General features: G+C 37.3%; 1 protein-coding gene across 5 annotated transcripts in view; it reads right to left on the bottom strand.

The window, feature by feature from the left end:
• PTBP2 (polypyrimidine tract binding protein 2) overlaps window positions 1-15,199 on the bottom strand; it is an 84,179-nt gene extending 68,980 nt beyond the window's left edge. For 4 of the 5 annotated variants that reach the window (XM_045478375.1, XM_045478376.1, XM_045478377.1 and 1 more), the window contains exons 1-2: window positions 14,755-15,199; window positions 13,022-13,052 (exon numbers count right to left, since the gene is read on the bottom strand). In XM_045478375.1, the coding sequence (XP_045334331.1) occupies window positions 13,022-13,052; window positions 14,755-14,762 (39 nt within the window). In that variant the 5' untranslated portion in view covers window positions 14,763-15,199. Of the gene's footprint in view, window positions 1-13,021; window positions 13,053-14,391; window positions 14,469-14,754 lie in introns of those variants that run through there. The other variant, XM_045478379.1, reaches the window with a different exon arrangement.
• Between the last annotated feature and the right edge of the window lie 3,611 nt (window positions 15,200-18,810).

The following is an 18,810-nucleotide window of genomic DNA, read 5'->3' as shown; positions in this document are numbered from 1 at the left end:
ACATATTCTATCCCTATGTTTACTGTGTTGACCCTTACAATTTTAAAATACAAATTTATCTGATTCACTTTAGTCTTAAAATTTCCACCCTCCAGACTGGTACAGTCCAAAAGAAATGTAAGATGAGCATATAGGATGATCTTATAATGTAAGACGATCTTTTAAATGTTCTAATAACCATATTTTTAAAAGACAAAAAAAGAACACAATTTTATTGAACACAAAATAATACCAGCATGTAATAAATATAAAATTACATTTTTTTTTTATCATACTAAGTCTTGGAAGTTTATGTACATTTTACAACTGGAGATCAATTTAGACTAGCCATATGTCAAGTGCTCAATGACTACGTAAGACTAGTGGCTACTATAATGGACACCATAGCTCAAAACAATATTAGAAGCATCAGAACTTAAACATCAGTTACTCAACTACTCTCTTACACATTGTTATAATATTTTTAGTTCAACTTTTTAAACCCCAAATCAAACAATCACTATTATCACTTTCTCATACTGTCAATAATTATATTTACCCACAGGCCTACCAACTTCTTGATTAACCTTACTTTTCCTACCCCAAACCTCCTTTCTGGAGTCATCAGCTTTCTTCCTACAGCATAAACTCTAGAAATTCTTCACTGAGTCTGTTGATAAATTTCCTCAATTGCCTTTTTTGGGGGAGGGTGAAGGGAAAAGGGGTTTCTGAAATAACTATTTTGTTCTTCTCTTTAAGTGATAATTTAGCGGACTACAAAATAACAGGTAGACAGTTATTTTCATTCAACACCTTGAAGATACTATTTCACCATCTTCTGGACCCCCATGTTGCTGAAGAAGCATATTGTATCTTTACAGTTGTTACTCCTTCTTGGGAAATCTGGTTTTTCTATGGCTGCTTTAAAGCTCTTCCGTGTGTCTAACGGCTTGCTCTTTCACTGTGATGTGGCTAGGTTTTCTTGTGCTTCCTAAATCTAAGAATTCATGAAGCTCATCAATTATGGTAAATTAGGAGGTTTTTAAACTTTCATATTCCACTTCGCTGCAATCTTTAACTTTCGCTTTCTCGTAGTCTAGATAATTTATTAGAATTTCTCTTCCTTTCCTCTTTTAACCTCTGCTTTTTTGTTGCTCTGTGTTAAATTCTGAGTAATTTTTATGTTTTAATTTACTAATTCTCTCTGTAGGGTTATCTGCCCAGCTATTTTTAACCTGGACTCAAAGCTCTCTTAAAAACTTATGTACAGGGGTGCCTGGGTGGCTCAGTCGGTTAAGCGTCCGACTTCGGCTCAGGTCATGATCTCGCGGTCTGTGGGTTCGAGCCCCGCGTCGGGCTCTGTGCTGACAGGTCAGAGCCTGGAGCCTGTTTCAGATTATGTGTCTCCCTCTTCCTCTGACCCTCCCCTGTTCATGCTCTCTCTCTCTCTCTCTCTCTCTCAAAAATAAATAAATGTTAAAAAAAAAAAAAAACAAAAAAAAAACTTATGTACACTTGAGGGGATACCTGGCTGGCTCAGCTTGGAAAAGCATGTGACTCCTTTGATTTCGGGGTCTTGAGATTACTAAGGATTACTTGAGATTACAGAGATTACTAAAAAAAATTAGTAAGCTATTGAAAAAAATTATGTACACCTGAAACTAATACTATGTATGTCAACTATACTTCAATAAAATATTTAATTTGGGGGCACCAGTGTGGTTCAGTCAGTTAAGCATTTGACTTCAGCTCAGATAATGATCTTGTGGCTCATGAGTTTGAGCCCCACATCAGAGACTCTGCTGTCAGCGGGGAGCTGGCTTCAGATTCTCGTCCCCCTCTCTCTCTGCCCCTCCCCTACCTGGCACATGTGTGCATACACTCTCTCTCAAAAATAAATAAACTTTTTAAAAATTTTAATTTTAATTTTTAAAGAAAAAATTTTGTCTCTAACAGCCAGTTTAAAAAGTTCATATCTGGGAGTCCACTGTGGTGTTCCTCCCAAATCAGGTGTACAGAGTAAAGAGCTACAGTAACAACCATGATCCTCATTTGAGCACTTATGTGCCATTCTGCGCTAAATCTTACATGTTATTTCATTTACTCTCCAAAATAACTTTTGAGGTAAGTCCTATTAAGACCATTTAAAAATTTGTTAAACTAAAGCTCAGAGATTACCTTCAATGTTATAGAGAGGCCATACTCTAGCCTGCTAGCAAATTCTAAATCACATGTTCTTGACAAGACCTCCGCTAAAAAATTCTTGTCTACCATCAATAACTACAATTTAAGTTGAACTTTAATACTGTCTTTCCATCATATAAATTTTAAGTGAACTTTAAGATACATTTCTTTTACATATCCTTTAAGAATACTGATAACAGATGTCTACTGAACTATGCTAAGCACAAAATGATGAACACAAAAAAGGTGAAAGAAGTTATTATAAGAAATATTATTGGGAATAACATTACAGACACACACAAAAATCAAATATATGTCTTCTAATGTAAAAACATACCACCACTTATAAATTACCAAAAACAAACAAAAAGAATATGATAGTCTCTAGATCCAAAACCAATTGACAGATACATGAACATTTTAAATTTTAACATCAGAACACAATTAGTAGATGCAGACTCGGGGGGCAATTCTGTAGAATCAACAAGTTTTCTTCAAAAATAAAATGCAATGAGACGGCTGGGTGGCTTAGCTGGTTAAGCATCCGACTTCATCTCAGGTCATGATCTTACTGCCTGTGATTTCCAGCCCCGCATCAGGCTCTGTGCAGGGCTCTGTGCTGATAGCTCAGAGCCTGAAGCCTGATTCAGATTCTTTGTCCCTCCCCTGCTCCCTCTCTGTCTCTCTGTCTCTCTCTCTCTCTCTCAAAAATAAAATAAAACATGAAAAAAAATGTTTAATAAAATGCAATGTTAAAAAAAAACAAACTTCACGAGTGAAAGGATAACATGCAGATTAAAAAAAAAAAAACTAAAAAAAGGCTTATCAACCTATTGAATTTGCTCATCTTGTTTCATCCTGATCTCTCCTCACCAAAAAAAAAAAAAAAAAAAAAAAAACAACAACAACAAAAAAAAAACAACAAAAAACCCTGTAACAAATACTTTGACCTTTATGAGACAATTAAAATGTTTTTTTATTCAATTTTTTTTATGTTTTTATTTAGTTTTTCAGAGAGAGACACAGAGCACAAGAGGTGGAGGGGCAGAGAGAGGGGGATCCACAGAATCAGAAGCAGACCTCAAGCTCTGAGCTGTCAGCACAGAACCGGACACAGGACTCGAACTCACAGACCATGAGATCATGACCTAAGCTAAAGTCGGATGCTCAACTGACTGAGCCACCCAGGCGCCCCAAAAATTAAAAATTTTAACATTAATTTGGCACTTGATAACATTAAGGAATGTTTTTTTGTGTGTGTGTCCTAACAGTATTGCGGTTATATCAAAAAAAAAAAAAAAAAAATTCTTATCTTTATGAGACACACCAAAACATTACAAGTAAAATACTGTATATGCTACTCATCTCAAAATAACATAGGAGAGGGGCGCCTGGGAGGCTCAGTCAGTTAAGCATCCGACTTCAGCTCAGGTCATGATCTCGCAGTTCGGGAGTTCGAGCCCCACGTCGGGCTCTGTGCTGACAGCTCAGAGCCTGGAGCCTGTTTCAGTTTCTGTGTCCCCCTTTCTCTCCGCCCCACCCCTGCTTGTGCTCTGTCTTTCTCTCTGTCTTTCAAAAATGAATAAACATAAAAAAAATTTTTTTTTTTTTAAATAACATAGGAGAAAAGTACAGTGAATATCACAAATTCTAGCAATGGTTTATTGATGATTATTGGGACTAAGTGACAAACAGTGGTTCATAACTATCAGGTCTTTTTCTATGTTCAAATTTCACAATAGGTATAAAAAAAATCATTGCTCAAAAACACATCTTTCATGATAAGTTTCTGTGATACTTTTACCACTTCTAAAGTAAAAATATTACTTAAACACCTTAAGCCCCTAATGCAGTATGTCCAAAACTAAATATTACACTTTAGCAACACAAAGAGACCACATAAGAGTTTAAATTTTAAATTGATAGAGACTCATAATTCTAATTTATAGCACCCCACGTAATACCAAAGCCAGTCTTTTTGGAGTTAATTCTCCAAATTCTAACAAGAGGATAATAATGAGCTACTTTTTATGTATGGGAACTTACCAGTATTTACAGAATAGTGCCTACCAGATGAAGTACAGATTTCATAACCTGCACTTGAGACCTTCTACAACCTATGTGCCATCTTTCTCTCAAATTCATATACAAATCTACTGACACAAAAGCTATTCAGTGGTTCTCAATTTGTGCCAGCCCATCAACACAACTCTGGCCATGTCATTCCCTCAACATACACTACTCACCTCCTCTCCCCAACTATTTTTAACGTACAGGTCACAACTCACTACTTTCGTGAGGTCTACTCTGATCCTACCAAACCAGACTAATCTCTTTTATAACAGCCATAGGCACTTGCTTAAACCTTGTGTTATCTCTTTAACCAGATGAGGTCCTAGAAGGCACAGTTCTTTTGGATCTCCAGCAAAAAGGAAGAAATGTTATGAAATAAAATTGATGTTTATCTTTTCACTGATAAGTGGCTTGAGATGATAAGCATACTGAAGCCAGACCCATTAGGAGTTATTAAATATTTAGTGTGTATGTACTACTTAACACATACTACTGATGATGGAAGAGCAATAAAACAAATAAGGTCCCTACCTCTACCTTCAAAGAGCACATATTCTCAGTGTTTCTGAATTACCAGTTAACAGTGTTGGCATTTTGTAGGCACACTATAAATGTCTGTAACTTGCAATTCAAATATAAACACCTAAGCATGCATATGTAGCATTTTAAGAAAAATCACACTCTAAAAGCCCAAACGGAAGTTTTTAATAACATACTTACTATAAACAACCAGTTATATTCAATCGTTACAAAAAAAACAACTAGCATTATTTCATTCCAATTATCTAAAAAGCCCATGTTGGTGAATTCACATCTCAAACAGTTAAGTTCAACAATTTACAAACAGTGCTTTCTAAATACCAGTGAGATCCAACATGGAAAATGCTAATAACTTATTTTAACAAATATGTCCTCTATTGTCCAGTTTTAAAGGCTTCATTTAGTAGTTAATTTAGTATGAGAGCTAGCACCAATTTCACTGTTTAAAATATCCATCCAAAAAGTTAACATTTTACCACAAGGAGTATAATCTTGAATTACTGTGCAATCACTTCATTCATTTCTGTTTTCCTCAGTAAAAGGCCGATTATACTGCGATTTCAGTGGCAAAATGGTTAAGAGTATAGAAATGAAACCATGAAGTTAATTACAAATTACAAAGAACAAAAAAACCATTTTACAGAAATGCAACAAATCTCTTTATTAAAAATTCACAAATTTCCAAGGCATCTGGGTGGCTCAGTTGGTTAAGCACCCAACTTGTGATTTCAGCTCAGATCGTGATCTCCTGATCATGAGATTAAGCCCCTTGTCAGACTCTGTGCTGAGTGTGGAGCCTGCTAAGAATTCTCTCTCCCTCTCTTTCTGCCCCCACCCAGAATAAATAAATAAATTTTTTAAAAAATCTTTAAAAAAAACTCACAAATTTCTTTTTATACTCTCACTAAGCTAACCAAAAAGAAGTCTAAAATCAACTGAGTAGCTACATCAAATTTATAAGGGTAATGAAAAATGAAATTTCAACAAACCCTAAAGTTATAAAATTCAGATATTCTATATGTAGTGCAAATCAGTTAATATTAACTGAGGACCTGGTTTCAAAATATAAATTGTAAAACAATTTTTTAGCCTAAAATTAGGTGATACTCTAAATTGTTCAAAACCCAGAATTAATAAGGGTGTGGAGAAACAGGCATTCCCATACATAGTTGTGGAAAGAATCCTTTTGGCATTCTGGTTTTCATAAACTTTTAAACTGTAAATTTCATTTGACACAGGATTTTTACTTCCATTGTAAATATTTCCACATACTCTTTAACTGCAAACTAGAATCAAACTATGTCATCAACATAGAAACGACATTGTGGTGTAGCCATATAACAAAGAATGAGGCAGATCTAGAACTACAGACATTATGTAATTTTTTTTGAAAAAAGGAAAAAATAGGTGGACTTGTACTTCCAGGCAAGACGGTGTAATATGCACGAGTTTCCCACTGAAACTTAAAAAAAAAAAAAAAAAAAAAAAAATTACACATGACATGTGTAACAATGGTTTTCAAGAACCAGACAATGATGGACAATGATCCCTGAAATTCAGAAAACAAGTAAGGTCAGTCCATGATTGCCCCAGCTTACTATCTTGAAAGACCAGGCCATGGCACAGCCCAGGTGGAGAAACTGGCCAAACTTCAAAAACTCCCTAAGAGGACATGAGTCCAAGGAGACCAAAGCAAGTAGGGTTTCTGCAGCAAAGTACCAAAGAGAGTTGCACAGAGGCAGCTCTGGGAATCTGTGGAAAATCCCCCCGAATATTCAATGCATGCACACAACTGTGTTATGAGTAATATAGAAAATATTTTTCTTATTAAGTAGTATTTAAAAGATAATTGGCTGTTTCAACAAATAATATATGACTTGTAACATATACAAAAGTAAAATATACGATACCAATAGTACAGAGGCCAAGAGAGAAGAAATAAGTCTGGAAAGAAGACTGTAAGTTAGAGATGTATGATACAACTCCTAAAACCAGCCACCAATATAACCAGAGTTATAAGCTAATCAGTTAACAAGAGATATAATGGAATTAAAACAGTATCATCCAAAAGATAGCAGAAAAAGGGAACAAAGAACACAAAGCACAAACAGAAAAACAGCAAAGTAGTAGTTTTAAAACTAATCTTATTAGTCAAAACAAGAGAGTGTTAAGTTGGATGTAAAAATGGAATTCCAACTTTATGCTATCTACAAAAAACACATTTTAAATCTAAGGACACAAATAGGTTAAAAGTAAAAGAATGGAAAAAGATATACCATGTGAACCCTATTCAAAAGAAAGCCAGAATGGCTCTATCATAAAAGTAGATTTTAAAGCAAAGAGTATTACCAAGGATAAAATGGTCACTACATAATAAAAAAGGAGTCAATGCACAAAGAAGACATAGTAATCCTAAACATTCATGTACTAATCATAAACTTAAAATAAATAAATAAATAAATATATAAATAAATAAATAAATAAAAACTGGAACTGCAAGGAGAAACGTAGACATGCACAGGTAAAAGAGGAAATTTCAATATCCTTCTCTCAATATGATAGCACAATACACAGAAAATCAAGAAGGACAGAGATCACTTCAACAATATTATCAATAAACAAATGACATTTATAAAACACTACCCAAGAGGAGAACACACATATCTATCAAGTGCACATAAAACTTAAGATATATGATATTTGGATCATAAAACAAGTCTCAACAAATTTACAAAGATTCAAGTCTTACAATATGTTCTCTAGCCACAATGGAATTGAATTAAAATAATAGACACATTGGGGCATCTGGGCATCTGTTGGTTAAGCACCCAACTTCGGCCCAGGTCATTATCTCACAGTTCATGGATTCGAGCCCTGTATCAGGTTCTGTGCTGACAGCTTGGAGCCTGTTTCAGAGTGTGTCTCCCTCTCTCTCTGCCCCTCTCCCACGTGCGTGTGCACGAGTGCGCGAGGATCTAGCTCTCTCAAAAACAAACTAAAAAAAAAATTAAACGAGAAAAGTAACAAACATCTATGGACCACTCATAATATTTGGCAATTAAATAAATAACATACTTCTCGTTACACATGGGGCAGAAAAATGTATCACAACGCATTTTGAACTGAATAAAAAGTATGCATGTCAAAATTAGAGAGATGCAGGGGTGCTTAGGTAACTCAGCTTGGGTAGCTCAGTCGGTTAAGTATGCATCTCTTGATTTCAGCTCAGGTCATGATTTCACGTTCCCGAGTTCCAGCCCCGCATCCGGCTCCGCACTGACAGTGCAGAGCCTGCTTGGGGTTCTCTCTCTCTCTTTCTCTCGAAATGAATAAACTTAAAAAAAAAAAAAAAAAAAAAATCTGAGAGAGGCCACAAAAGCTGTACTTAGGAGGGTAATATATAGGGGCACCTCGGTGGCTTAGTCAGTGAAGCGTCCGACTTTGGCTCAGGTCATGATCTTTCAGTTCACAAGTTCAAGCCCAGCTGTGCTAACAGCTCAAAACCTGGAGCCTGCTTCAGATTCTGTGTCTCTCTCTCTCTGCCCCTCCCCTGCTCACGCTCTGTCTCTCCAAAATAAATAAAAACATTAAAAAATTTTTAATTAAAAAAATAAAAAAAGGAAAATATATAGCACTAAACCTCTATGTTAGAAAAGTATCACGTCAACAATACCAGCTTCAACATAACTAAGTTGAAAAAGAACTAAATGCAAAGCAGAAGAAAATTAAAACAGTAGTTATCAATAAAATAGGAAATAGAAAACTCAATGAAACCAAAAGCTGATTTTTGGAGACTATTAATAAAATCAATAATCTCTAGCTAGACTGACAACGAAAAAAAGAGAAAAGACACAAATGATCAATATCAGGAATGAAAAAAGTGACAGCACTACAGATTCTACAGACGTCAAAAGTATAAAAAGGTAATTATCATAAACAACTCTATGCAAATACACTCAGTAACTTGGATGAAATGGACTAATTCACATGGAAGGCACAAATCACCAAAGTTCACTTAAGAAGAAATAGATAACCTGAGTAGTCCTGGATCTATTAAATAAACTAAATGTGTCATTTAAAACCTCCACAAAGAAAACAACATCAGGCCCACACAACTTCACTGGTGAACTGCCCAAACATTTAAGAAAGAATAGCATTTAGGTGTTCACCCTAATATCATCACTTCTATTCAGCACCGTACTAAGATATCACAGGAAAAAAACGGCATCCAGATAGGAAAGGAAAAAGTAAGACAGTCTATGTAGAAAACCTGATAGCGTCTACAAAAAAAGCTATTATATCTTAAGTGAGTTTGGCAAGAGTGAATAATACAAGAACAATACACAAAATATTTGTATTTTTCTCCACTACTAACTAGAAACTGAGATTTTAAAAATACCATTTATAACAGCACCAAAAAACACTGAAATAGGAATAAATCTGACAAAATGTACAAAAACTGTACAATGAAAACTAAACACTGCTGGGGCGCCTGGGTGGCTCAGTGGGTTAAGCATCCAGTGCCTGATTTCGGCTCAGATCATGATCTCATGGTTTGTGGGTTCGAGCCCTGCATCGGGCTCCTCAGTCAGTACAGAGCCTGCTTAGGATTCTCTCTCTCCCCTTCCCTCTGCCCCTCCCTCACTCCTGCACACATGCGCACTCTCACTCTCTCTCAAAATAAATTTAAAAAAACCTAAACACTGCTAAAAGAAATTAAAGAAGATCTAAGTAAATGGATAAATTGTGTTCATGAGTGGGAAACTTCAACATTGTCATGATGTCAATTTACCTCAAATTGCTTTTTACATTCAAGTTACTTCCAATAAAATCCCAGCAAGCTTTTCTGTAGAAACTGACTCCTATGAAAATATGAAGGACATAGAAGAGCCAAAACAACTTTAAAAAAAAAATAAAGAAAACCATGATTGCTTGATGTCAAGCCTTAACATAAAGTCACAGTAATTAAGACAGTATGTTTTTGGCATCTACATGGACAAAAATGGGTCAATGGAAAAGGATACAGTACAGAAATAGAACCACTCATACAGATAGCTGATTTTTGACAAAGGTGCAAAGCAATTCAATGAACAAAAGACAGCCTTTTCAACAGTGCTGGAAAAAGTTTAACTCCATACCCCCCAAAAAAGAAATGCACCATATTAAAAAAAAGAAAGAAAAGAAAAAAAAAAAAAAAACTCAAATGCAAAACCCAAAACTATGAAACTTCTATTACAAATCAAAGGAAAAAAAATCTTTGTAACCTTGGGTTAGGCAAAGATGGCTTAGACAAGACATGAAAAGCACAAGCCATAAGAAGACAAAAATGGTAAAGGTCATCAGAATTAAAAATTGCTGTTCTTTAAAAGACACTACTGAGAGAATGAAATTACAAATGGCAAAAAAAAAAAAAAAAAAATCTATGAACCATATATCTGATAAAGGACTTATAACCAGAATGAAGGCTTCTTAAAACTCAATAGTAACCCAATTTAAAAAGTGGGCAGGCGATCTCAAGAGATACTTCACCAAAGATGATATGCAGCTGGCAAAAGAAAACACATGAAAAGATATTTAACATAACAGACATTAGTGAAATGCAAATTAAAACCACAAGATTACCACTTCACCCCCTCTAGAATGTCTAGAATCAGAAAGACAAGCATTGGAAAGGATGCAGAAGGACTGGAAATCTCATACCCTATTGGTGGCAATGTAAAATTATACAACCACTTTGGAAAATAGTCTGCAGTTTCTTAAAAAGTTAAGAACATATGTGTATCATATGATCTAACCATTCCCATCAAAGGTATTTCCCCAAGACAAACGAAAAGTTCACACAAAGACTTTTACAGGAATGTTCACAGCTTTATTTACAACAGTCAAAAACTGGAAAAAAAACAAATGTCCATCAAGAGTTGAATGATAAATTGCTGTATATCCATAAAATGTAATACTACTAAGCAATAAAAAGGAATGGACTATTGACAGACAACACGGGTAAATTTCAAAATAATCACACAGTGAAATAAGACCAAATAAAAGGGGAGTACATACGGATTCGTTTAAAATTCTATAAAATGCCAACAACCTATAGTGACAGAAAGCAGATCAGTGGTTGGAGAAAGAAAGGCAGAAGGAAGGATTACAAAAGGGCAAAATGATATGTTCATTATCTTGATTGTGATAATGGTCTCATAGATGCTGTATACTTAAAATATGTCCAGTTTATTTTATATCAAATTGAATCTCAATAAAGTTATGTTTTTAAAAGGCAAGATGTGGGCCAGTACATGTGTTATGAATCCATCTGTATAAGTAAGCAAGGATGCTAATGTTTGATAATCTACAAAATGGTAACACCTCAGAGGGAAAAAAAGCACCAGGAAAAATTTAACATAATTACCTACACCTGAGAAACAGGACTGGGATTTGGGGAGACATACCTTCCACTTTGAATTTTTTTAAGGGCACACAGAAATATATATACAATGAGAACTTAACTACTTGTACATATGCATGACTCCAAAGCAAAAATTCTTAACCACTGTCTCAGAAAAGTTCATAAAACAAAACTTCGGTTATTCAAACTTTTATATTAAACAAAGGATTAAAAAAAATGGTTGGCAATTATTTTTACATCATTTTCCATTTTTTTCTCCTCAAACCACTAATACAGAAACTGGTAGAACCAATAAACCATACCTGGACATCCAATCCCGAGTCTCCTCCTATCTCTGGGCCTACTCAAGGTGGCTCCTGTCTGAATTCCTTCTCTCCTCACCCACTAACAGTGAACAACTCAGACTTGGGTCATTTATTCTTTTACAAAATTCCATAGGATACCTAACTATACACTTTACATCTTGCACTCTTGAGCTATTCCTGATTTCAAATCCCGCAACTACCTCAACTTACAAAATAACACTGACAAATAAAAATGCCTTCCCCAGAAAAAGCTCTTTCTCCCCCAATGTACATAGTAGAAACTCAACAAATAAGCCTAAATATTAAAGCATGGTAAGTGGGGAGCCTGGATGGCTTAGCTGGTTAAGCATCCAACTTTTACTCAGGTCATAACCTCAGGTTCAGGTCATGATCTCATCGTTCATAGGTTCAAGTCCCGTGTTGGGCTCTGTGCTGACAGCTCAGAGCCTGGAGCCTGCTTTAGATTCTGTTGGGTCTGTCTGTCTCTCTCTCTCTCTGCCCCACACTCCAATGGTGCTCTGTCTCCCTCCCTCTCTCTCTCAAAAATAAATAAAACATTAAAAAAAAAAAATTTAAAGCATGGAAAAGTATCCAGTGTACTACAGGGCAGAGAACAGAAAATAAGCAAGGAAATACAAAATATTCCCTAAAGTATTCTAAAGACTATCACAAAAAATACTGTGAATAGTCACCATCACTATACTAAGGACACAGCCTCTCAAGACTGCTCACATTTGAAAGGGGGAAATGTTACTGCATCCAACAAGTATTTGTATATCAGGTTTGGAGTATGTTGTGCCAGGCTTGAAAAATTAAAAAGACAGAAGACAAGGACCATGCCCAAACACGGCAGACAGGTTTGCAAACAAAAATTTTAACATATTATGCTGTTAAAATGTGCAACGATTCAAGGAAATCAAAGGCCTAAGTATTAGAACTAAGGTCTAAAGGAGTAGTTTTCCTGGCCAAAAAGTGAGGGAAAGATTCCAAATGATCTGTACCATAACAGCTATTTTCCTTTAATAGAAAGACAAACCAGCTCTTTACTTCTGACTCTAATTTGAAGCTAATTATTGAAACAAGTTTCGCTTGTTTTAAAGATCAAGATAACTGATTTCTAATGTGGCTCACTACTGACACATTTTAGTCTTCATAATCAAAAGTTAAAAAACACTTAGATTAATAAAATTATATGATTTATGTCAAATCACTTATCTGCCCACTTAAAACCATAACTTCCCCTCAGAAAATTGGGATATCATTTTTATATTCACAAAAAGTCATGTCTGAAAGCATTTTTCATTCCCTGAACACCATTCATACCTAGTTTAGAATGTTCTCACAGACTTTCTAGAAAAACTTAGTTTTGTCTATTTAGATTGTAAATTCTATAATCCAACTTTTAAAATTAAATGAAACACTTTACACTTGGGTTTTGTTAACTCTAACTTTCAAAAGCTAACTTAAAAATTTCCATTGATGGTAACAGTAGATTCAGCCATTCTGTTTTCATTAGGTTCAAACAATTTTTTCCTACCTTGACGCCAACTGCAACCTCAGTGACAATTCTGTAAAGAAAAAAAAAATAGTTTCAACCTCTTATTCTTTTAATGATCACTGTTGGTCTCTAAAACTTTAGGGTAGTTCACCATTCATAAATCTTCCACTAACCATGCAAATGGAAAACAGATACACAGATGGTCAGTGACAATTCTTTGTACTATTTTAAACTCAGTTTTCTAAAAATTGCTTTCAAACTTAAGATGAAATCACTAAACTCATGGTATTTTTTAATAACCTATTAAATATCAAAAAGAACAAAACCCCAAGAAACTATAATGCCATTTCCACAAAGCTAGTATACTTAGATTAATAGTTTAAAACTTAAAACAATTCTTTAGTTATCCTGACAGAATCAGAAAACATGAATTCCAGTGCCAACTTTTGCCGTCAATTTTCATGTTAACCTGGGGAAATAGCAAACTTCTTTAGATCTAGATTTCATGTGGAAAATTATCTCTAGATAACCTCCCGGACAACTTAAGTTTGGTGACTTTGTTCACTTTGATATGGTCTTCCCTTAACATCTTTTAAAAACACCAAACTCCAAACACTTAATTAAAATAAACTCATATTTTACAGGACTCTTCATATACTGCCACTGATTCTAATAGATGTACTTTTTAAATGATTCGTTTTTATACCCCCAAATGGGCCCAATACAGCTCTCTTTTCGCCCTCAAGGGTGCCTCCTTTCCAACAATTAAATCATTAAGAGTCTTTTCAGATGTAGAGCATTAAGTACCAGGGAGACCCCGGTCCCGGTCTTTTCCCAAAGCCCTTGCCCTCACCTCACTCAGCATTCTATCTGCACTAGGGCTCTCAAAGATGCAGCACGGTTCTGGCTTTTTGTTTTTCCCGAAACCGGTCAAAGTGGCTTAAAAAAAATGGCCCTGTGTTGACTATCTGCTCTTGTTTCTGCCATGGCTGTTGGCCTTTGCCCATGTGACTGATGCCGACCACAAACACTTGGGTTTTTCAGATGATTTAATTTCTGGGCCCTTTTGCCAAGCCTTGAACGTTTAGGCCCCCACAAAAAGGCATTTTTTTCGGTCTCCCGCCCCCACTACCAGACTCAAGTGAAAACAAAGGAGTATGACATCTGCCTTCCCCCTTCCTCCCGCCGCCGCACGCCCTCCCCGCCCCCCCCCCCTTCCCCAGCGGCTCCCACTTAGCTTTCCCCCGAGCTCCCGCCACCGGCATCTCCCCCAGCCTGGGCCCGCCGGGCGAGGCCGGGCAGGTGGAGGACGGCTGGGGTGCACACAGACGCCTTTCTCCCATCCCCTAACAACCCCCACACAGGCCTCTCTCTTTGGCCACAACATTCGCTCCCACAGGCGCGGCTACCCAGGGTTCGGGTCCCAGGTTACGGATCGAAATGGCTCCTAGAGGGGGCAGGGACGGGCCAGACGTTCTGGGGTTCCCACCCCATCCCCCGCCGCCAAGTCCGTGCCAGCTCCCTCTCCGGGGTCGTCGCCCCCGCCATCGCCCCAATGCCTCTCCAGTCTACGAGCCCGCTTTCTTCTCATTTTCTCGACCAGAGCCCGCCGGGGGAAGCGAAGGGAGGGGTGTGTGCGATGGGGCGGGGGTTGGGTAACGGCAGCCCAGCCCTGGGAGGGGCCGCCGGAGGGTTTCTGGCCGACCCCGAACCGGGCCGAAGGAGGGTCCAAATCCCCTCTCACACACTTCCTTCCCGGCCCCATTACATACCCGTCCATTGCCGAACCGGACAAAGCTTCGCTCACAAGAACCGAGCCACGCAGCCAGCGAGACACACAAGCGGCTAGAAAATGGCGGCCAGGGCCCGACGGAAATTGCCGAAGGTGTAGGAGCGCACGGGGCAGCGCGCGGCAGCGGCGGCGGCGGAAAGAGCCGAGCGCGCCGGCGCCCGGCTGCGGGAGGCGAGCGGCGGGGCGCGGGGACGAGGGGGAGTGGGCGCCGTCGCCGCCGCCTCTTCCTCCGCGCGGCCGCGCGCCTGAGGCCCTCCGCCCTCCGCCCTGTGGGCCCAGGCCTGCTGCGGTGGAGCAGGGCGGCCTAGCTTCTTTTTGCACGCGCCTCTGAGAAGTCCCTGATGCCTTTCTTGGGCAGCGTGGATGGAACACCTCTCAACCCTTCACACCCATTGCCCTGGATCTCACGGGGGTGGTCCCAGAACTGCACGACTGCCACCAAGCAGCCTCCACTTTTAACTCCAAACCAGGCCCCAACTTGGCCACCCTCGACCTACTTGGGCAAAGGAAAAACCATTTTATAGCTGTCCTCCTACGCCATCTTTTATTTGCAGACCCTTTCCATCCTCTCAAACAAACACACACACACACACGCACGCACGCACACAAAACCTTTACCCCACTAAATGAAACCATTGCTTTGTACAAATCAGACTGAACCTAGATTTTTGCTTCCAGACCCTTGTAGTTCCCTGCCAACTGGGAGAGAATGTAATTCTCACCTCAGCTGATGATAATGAGCACTTACAGGAAACAGTCACAGTACCTTGGATGGAAAAGAACACAGGTGGAGCCTTGTAATAAAGAGTAGGTATGAAAAATGCAGCGATAGTTAGGATCTACCATTTGGGAGCTCGAAAGGGAAAGTGGGGATGAGAGTGGTGCCTCAGTCTTCATTGGTTAGGGATGGAAGGAACATTGAAATGGGCTACACAAATTGACTCCCTTTTCTGTGTATCTCACAGTCTTCATTTTAATTCTAATAGTATATTGGACCTTTCCTTTAACATGTTTTTCAGGGGCTCGACAAAATTTGAACAAGCATCCATTTTGGGGAAATGTGCTTAGTGGGGTGACTCTGGCCAGCAACTTACCGTCTTCTCCATCCATCACCCCGAACTACAACACACACACACACAGGACAAGTATTCTCTGTATTTCTCCAGTTACTCTCAGGGCCCACTCTGGGTCTATACCTCCTACATGCAACCCTCTTACTCCTTTATTGATTGGTATTTCACTGCACTAACCGGTACGTTCTATACAATTCATAAAATAATACTATTTTTAAGGTGGACAGACCTTAAAGAGCATCTTGTCCAAATATTTTGCTATAGAACTCTTAAAAGTATACAAATGTTATTTACCTCAGGGATTGGCAATCCTTAAAAAAAATCTATTTCGGGGGCGCCTGGGTGGCTCAGTTGGTGAAGTTGGGGTCATGATTCCTTTGGGGTCATGATCTCACGGTTTGTGGGTTTGAGCCCCGCATTGGGGTCTGTGCTGACAGCCCAGAGACTGGACCCTGCTTTGAATTCTGTGTCTCCCTCTCTCTCTCTGCTCTTCCCCCGCTCGTGTTCTGTCTCTCTCTCTCTCTCTCTCCTTCAAAAATAAATAAATATTAAAAAAAAATCTATTTCCAACAATGTCTTTGCCTTCACCATTGACTTACAATATAAAAGGACCCATTATCAGTCCTATCACTTTTCATATATTTGTGGTTTTGTACATGTATTTTCCCTCAACAATTAAATATGTAAGCTCCCAAAGGACAGGAACTCTAGCATAATTTTCTATATTCTCCATATTGACTCAATCAATATTGATTGATGGTCAAAGACAAACTGTCTCCATGAGGGGAAGCTTGTCCTTAAATGGCAAAAGATATTATAATATTCACAAAACCACGTTTTTCTCTATTTTTTCTCCTAATAAAGTACAAGAGTGTGAACAAATAATAGTCAATATGATTGTTTATTTAAACCCTCCACTTTCTAGAAAAGATTTAAAGTTTTTACAAGTCAAGACATATAAAATACTAGACGAAATATCAAAGTCAAATAAGAAGGAGTAAGACAAATGGACAAAAATATAACATGGAGTCAAAAAGAGGCTAATGTAACAATGTATATCACAAAAACATGTTGATTAAAAACTAGTTTCAGATGTGAGCTCTTTCATTTAGCAGCTGTGTGACATTAGGTATGTTCACTAACTCCTCCAGGAAAAAGTTTCTGTTACTGAAAATATGGGATTTATTACTGAAAATGAAAAAGGGATTTAAAATAGGGACTTCATGCTAGATGGTTGTGAGGTCTAAATGCCTTAATGTATGTATGGGGCGCCTGGGTGGCGCAGTCGGTTAAGTGTCCGACTTCAGCCAGGTCACGATCTCACGGTCCGTGAGTTCGAGCCCCACGTCGGGCTCTGGGCTGATGGCTCAGAGCCTGGAGCCTGTTTCTGATTCTGTGTCTCCCTCTCTCTCTGCCCCTCCCCCGTTCATGCTCTGTCTCTCTCTGTCCCAAAAATAAATAAATGTTGAAAAAAAAAATTTAAATGCCTTAATGTATGTAAAGTATCTCTCTAGTTCAGTGATGGGTTATGGTAAATATTCAATAAAGACTGCTATCATCATAGTTATTTTACTTATTAACTGTTATTCACTCGACAAGAAACCGGTAACAAATTTAGCTCTTGGATTGTTAACAATCAACAGTATTCATATAAATAAATCGATACAGAGATTTTCACAAAGGTTAAAGATGTCATTGAAGTAATTAGATTGGCTGGTATCTAGTGGAATAAATCTGGGAAAATGTCATAGATAAGTTTTGAAACCTCATCCAAATCTAAATTTACATGATTTTTATGAGTTAACCATGAGACAGATTATTAATCTCAACGTTAGCACATGGCCAAACTTTGTAATATATGACAAGATTATATTAGTGTTTATGGATTCCTAAAAAAAAAAAAAGGCAATAAAAAGTGAGTGCCTGTACAGTATTATTTTCATACCCATATCTTTTCTCAGTGTAACAATTTGTTCTTTCCCTTCTGAGTGGTAAAATTTTGACCTTTTACAGAGATTTACACTTATGTGAACAATGATTAAATCTAAATTTCAGTGTATGCTAAGACAAAACGAGGTCTAATATGGATGCAATAAAAGTAGGAAATAGGATCTTGTTCATAATGTTCTGATTTTATTCCTGTCTCCTCTTATCTGCATATAGTACCAAAGGCTTCCTTTAACGTTTTCATAAAGCAGTTTCTTCTTATGAGAAGAGAGAATAATAATGTGATCAGTTAGATCGTTTATTTTTTTGATAGGTATCTTTGAATAGGTGATATAAATTCAAAATAGATAAAATAAATTCCAAAGGTATAAAAGCATATACAAAATGCCCAGAAAGGGTAAATACCTACAGACAAAATGGGTAATAATTGTAAATTAACATAGGTTTCTTTTTAGGCTGATGGAAATGTTCTGAAACTAGATTGTAGTAATAGTTGTACATATACCAAATATACTAAAATTTATTGAATTATATACTCAATATTGGTGAATTTCATATCATATAAATTATATATCAATAAAGCTGTTACAAAAAGAAAAAGTACCTATTTCTTCTCCCCAGCTGCTGTGTTACAGAAGCAACCCATCTTACCAGTTTATTGCATAATGTTCTAATGCATAAATTGATTAGATACATAGTATCAGTTTTTATTTCAAAGTAATAACTACAGTACACACTTCTGCAACTTATGTTTCAACTTTAAAAATATGTCATAGAAATCTTTCCTTATTCCTTATTAGTACATTTAGAACTGTCTCTTTCTTTGTATATGGCTGCATAATATTCCACCAAATGAGTAAATCATGATGTATTTCACTGGATGTCATTGATGAACATTTAGGTTGCCTCCAATTTTAGTATTTACAAATAATTCTGCAATCAATATTTGTGTTTCTAAGTCATTTTATACTACAAACTAAATTCCTGGGTAGAATGCATTTTTAAATTTTTAAAAA

Source organism: Leopardus geoffroyi, chromosome C1 (assembly GCF_018350155.1).
Source record: "Leopardus geoffroyi isolate Oge1 chromosome C1, O.geoffroyi_Oge1_pat1.0, whole genome shotgun sequence".
NCBI lineage: Eukaryota > Metazoa > Chordata > Mammalia > Carnivora > Felidae > Leopardus > Leopardus geoffroyi.
Note: the sequence above shows the minus strand (reverse complement) of the source record. Positions and strands in the feature narration are given on the sequence as shown.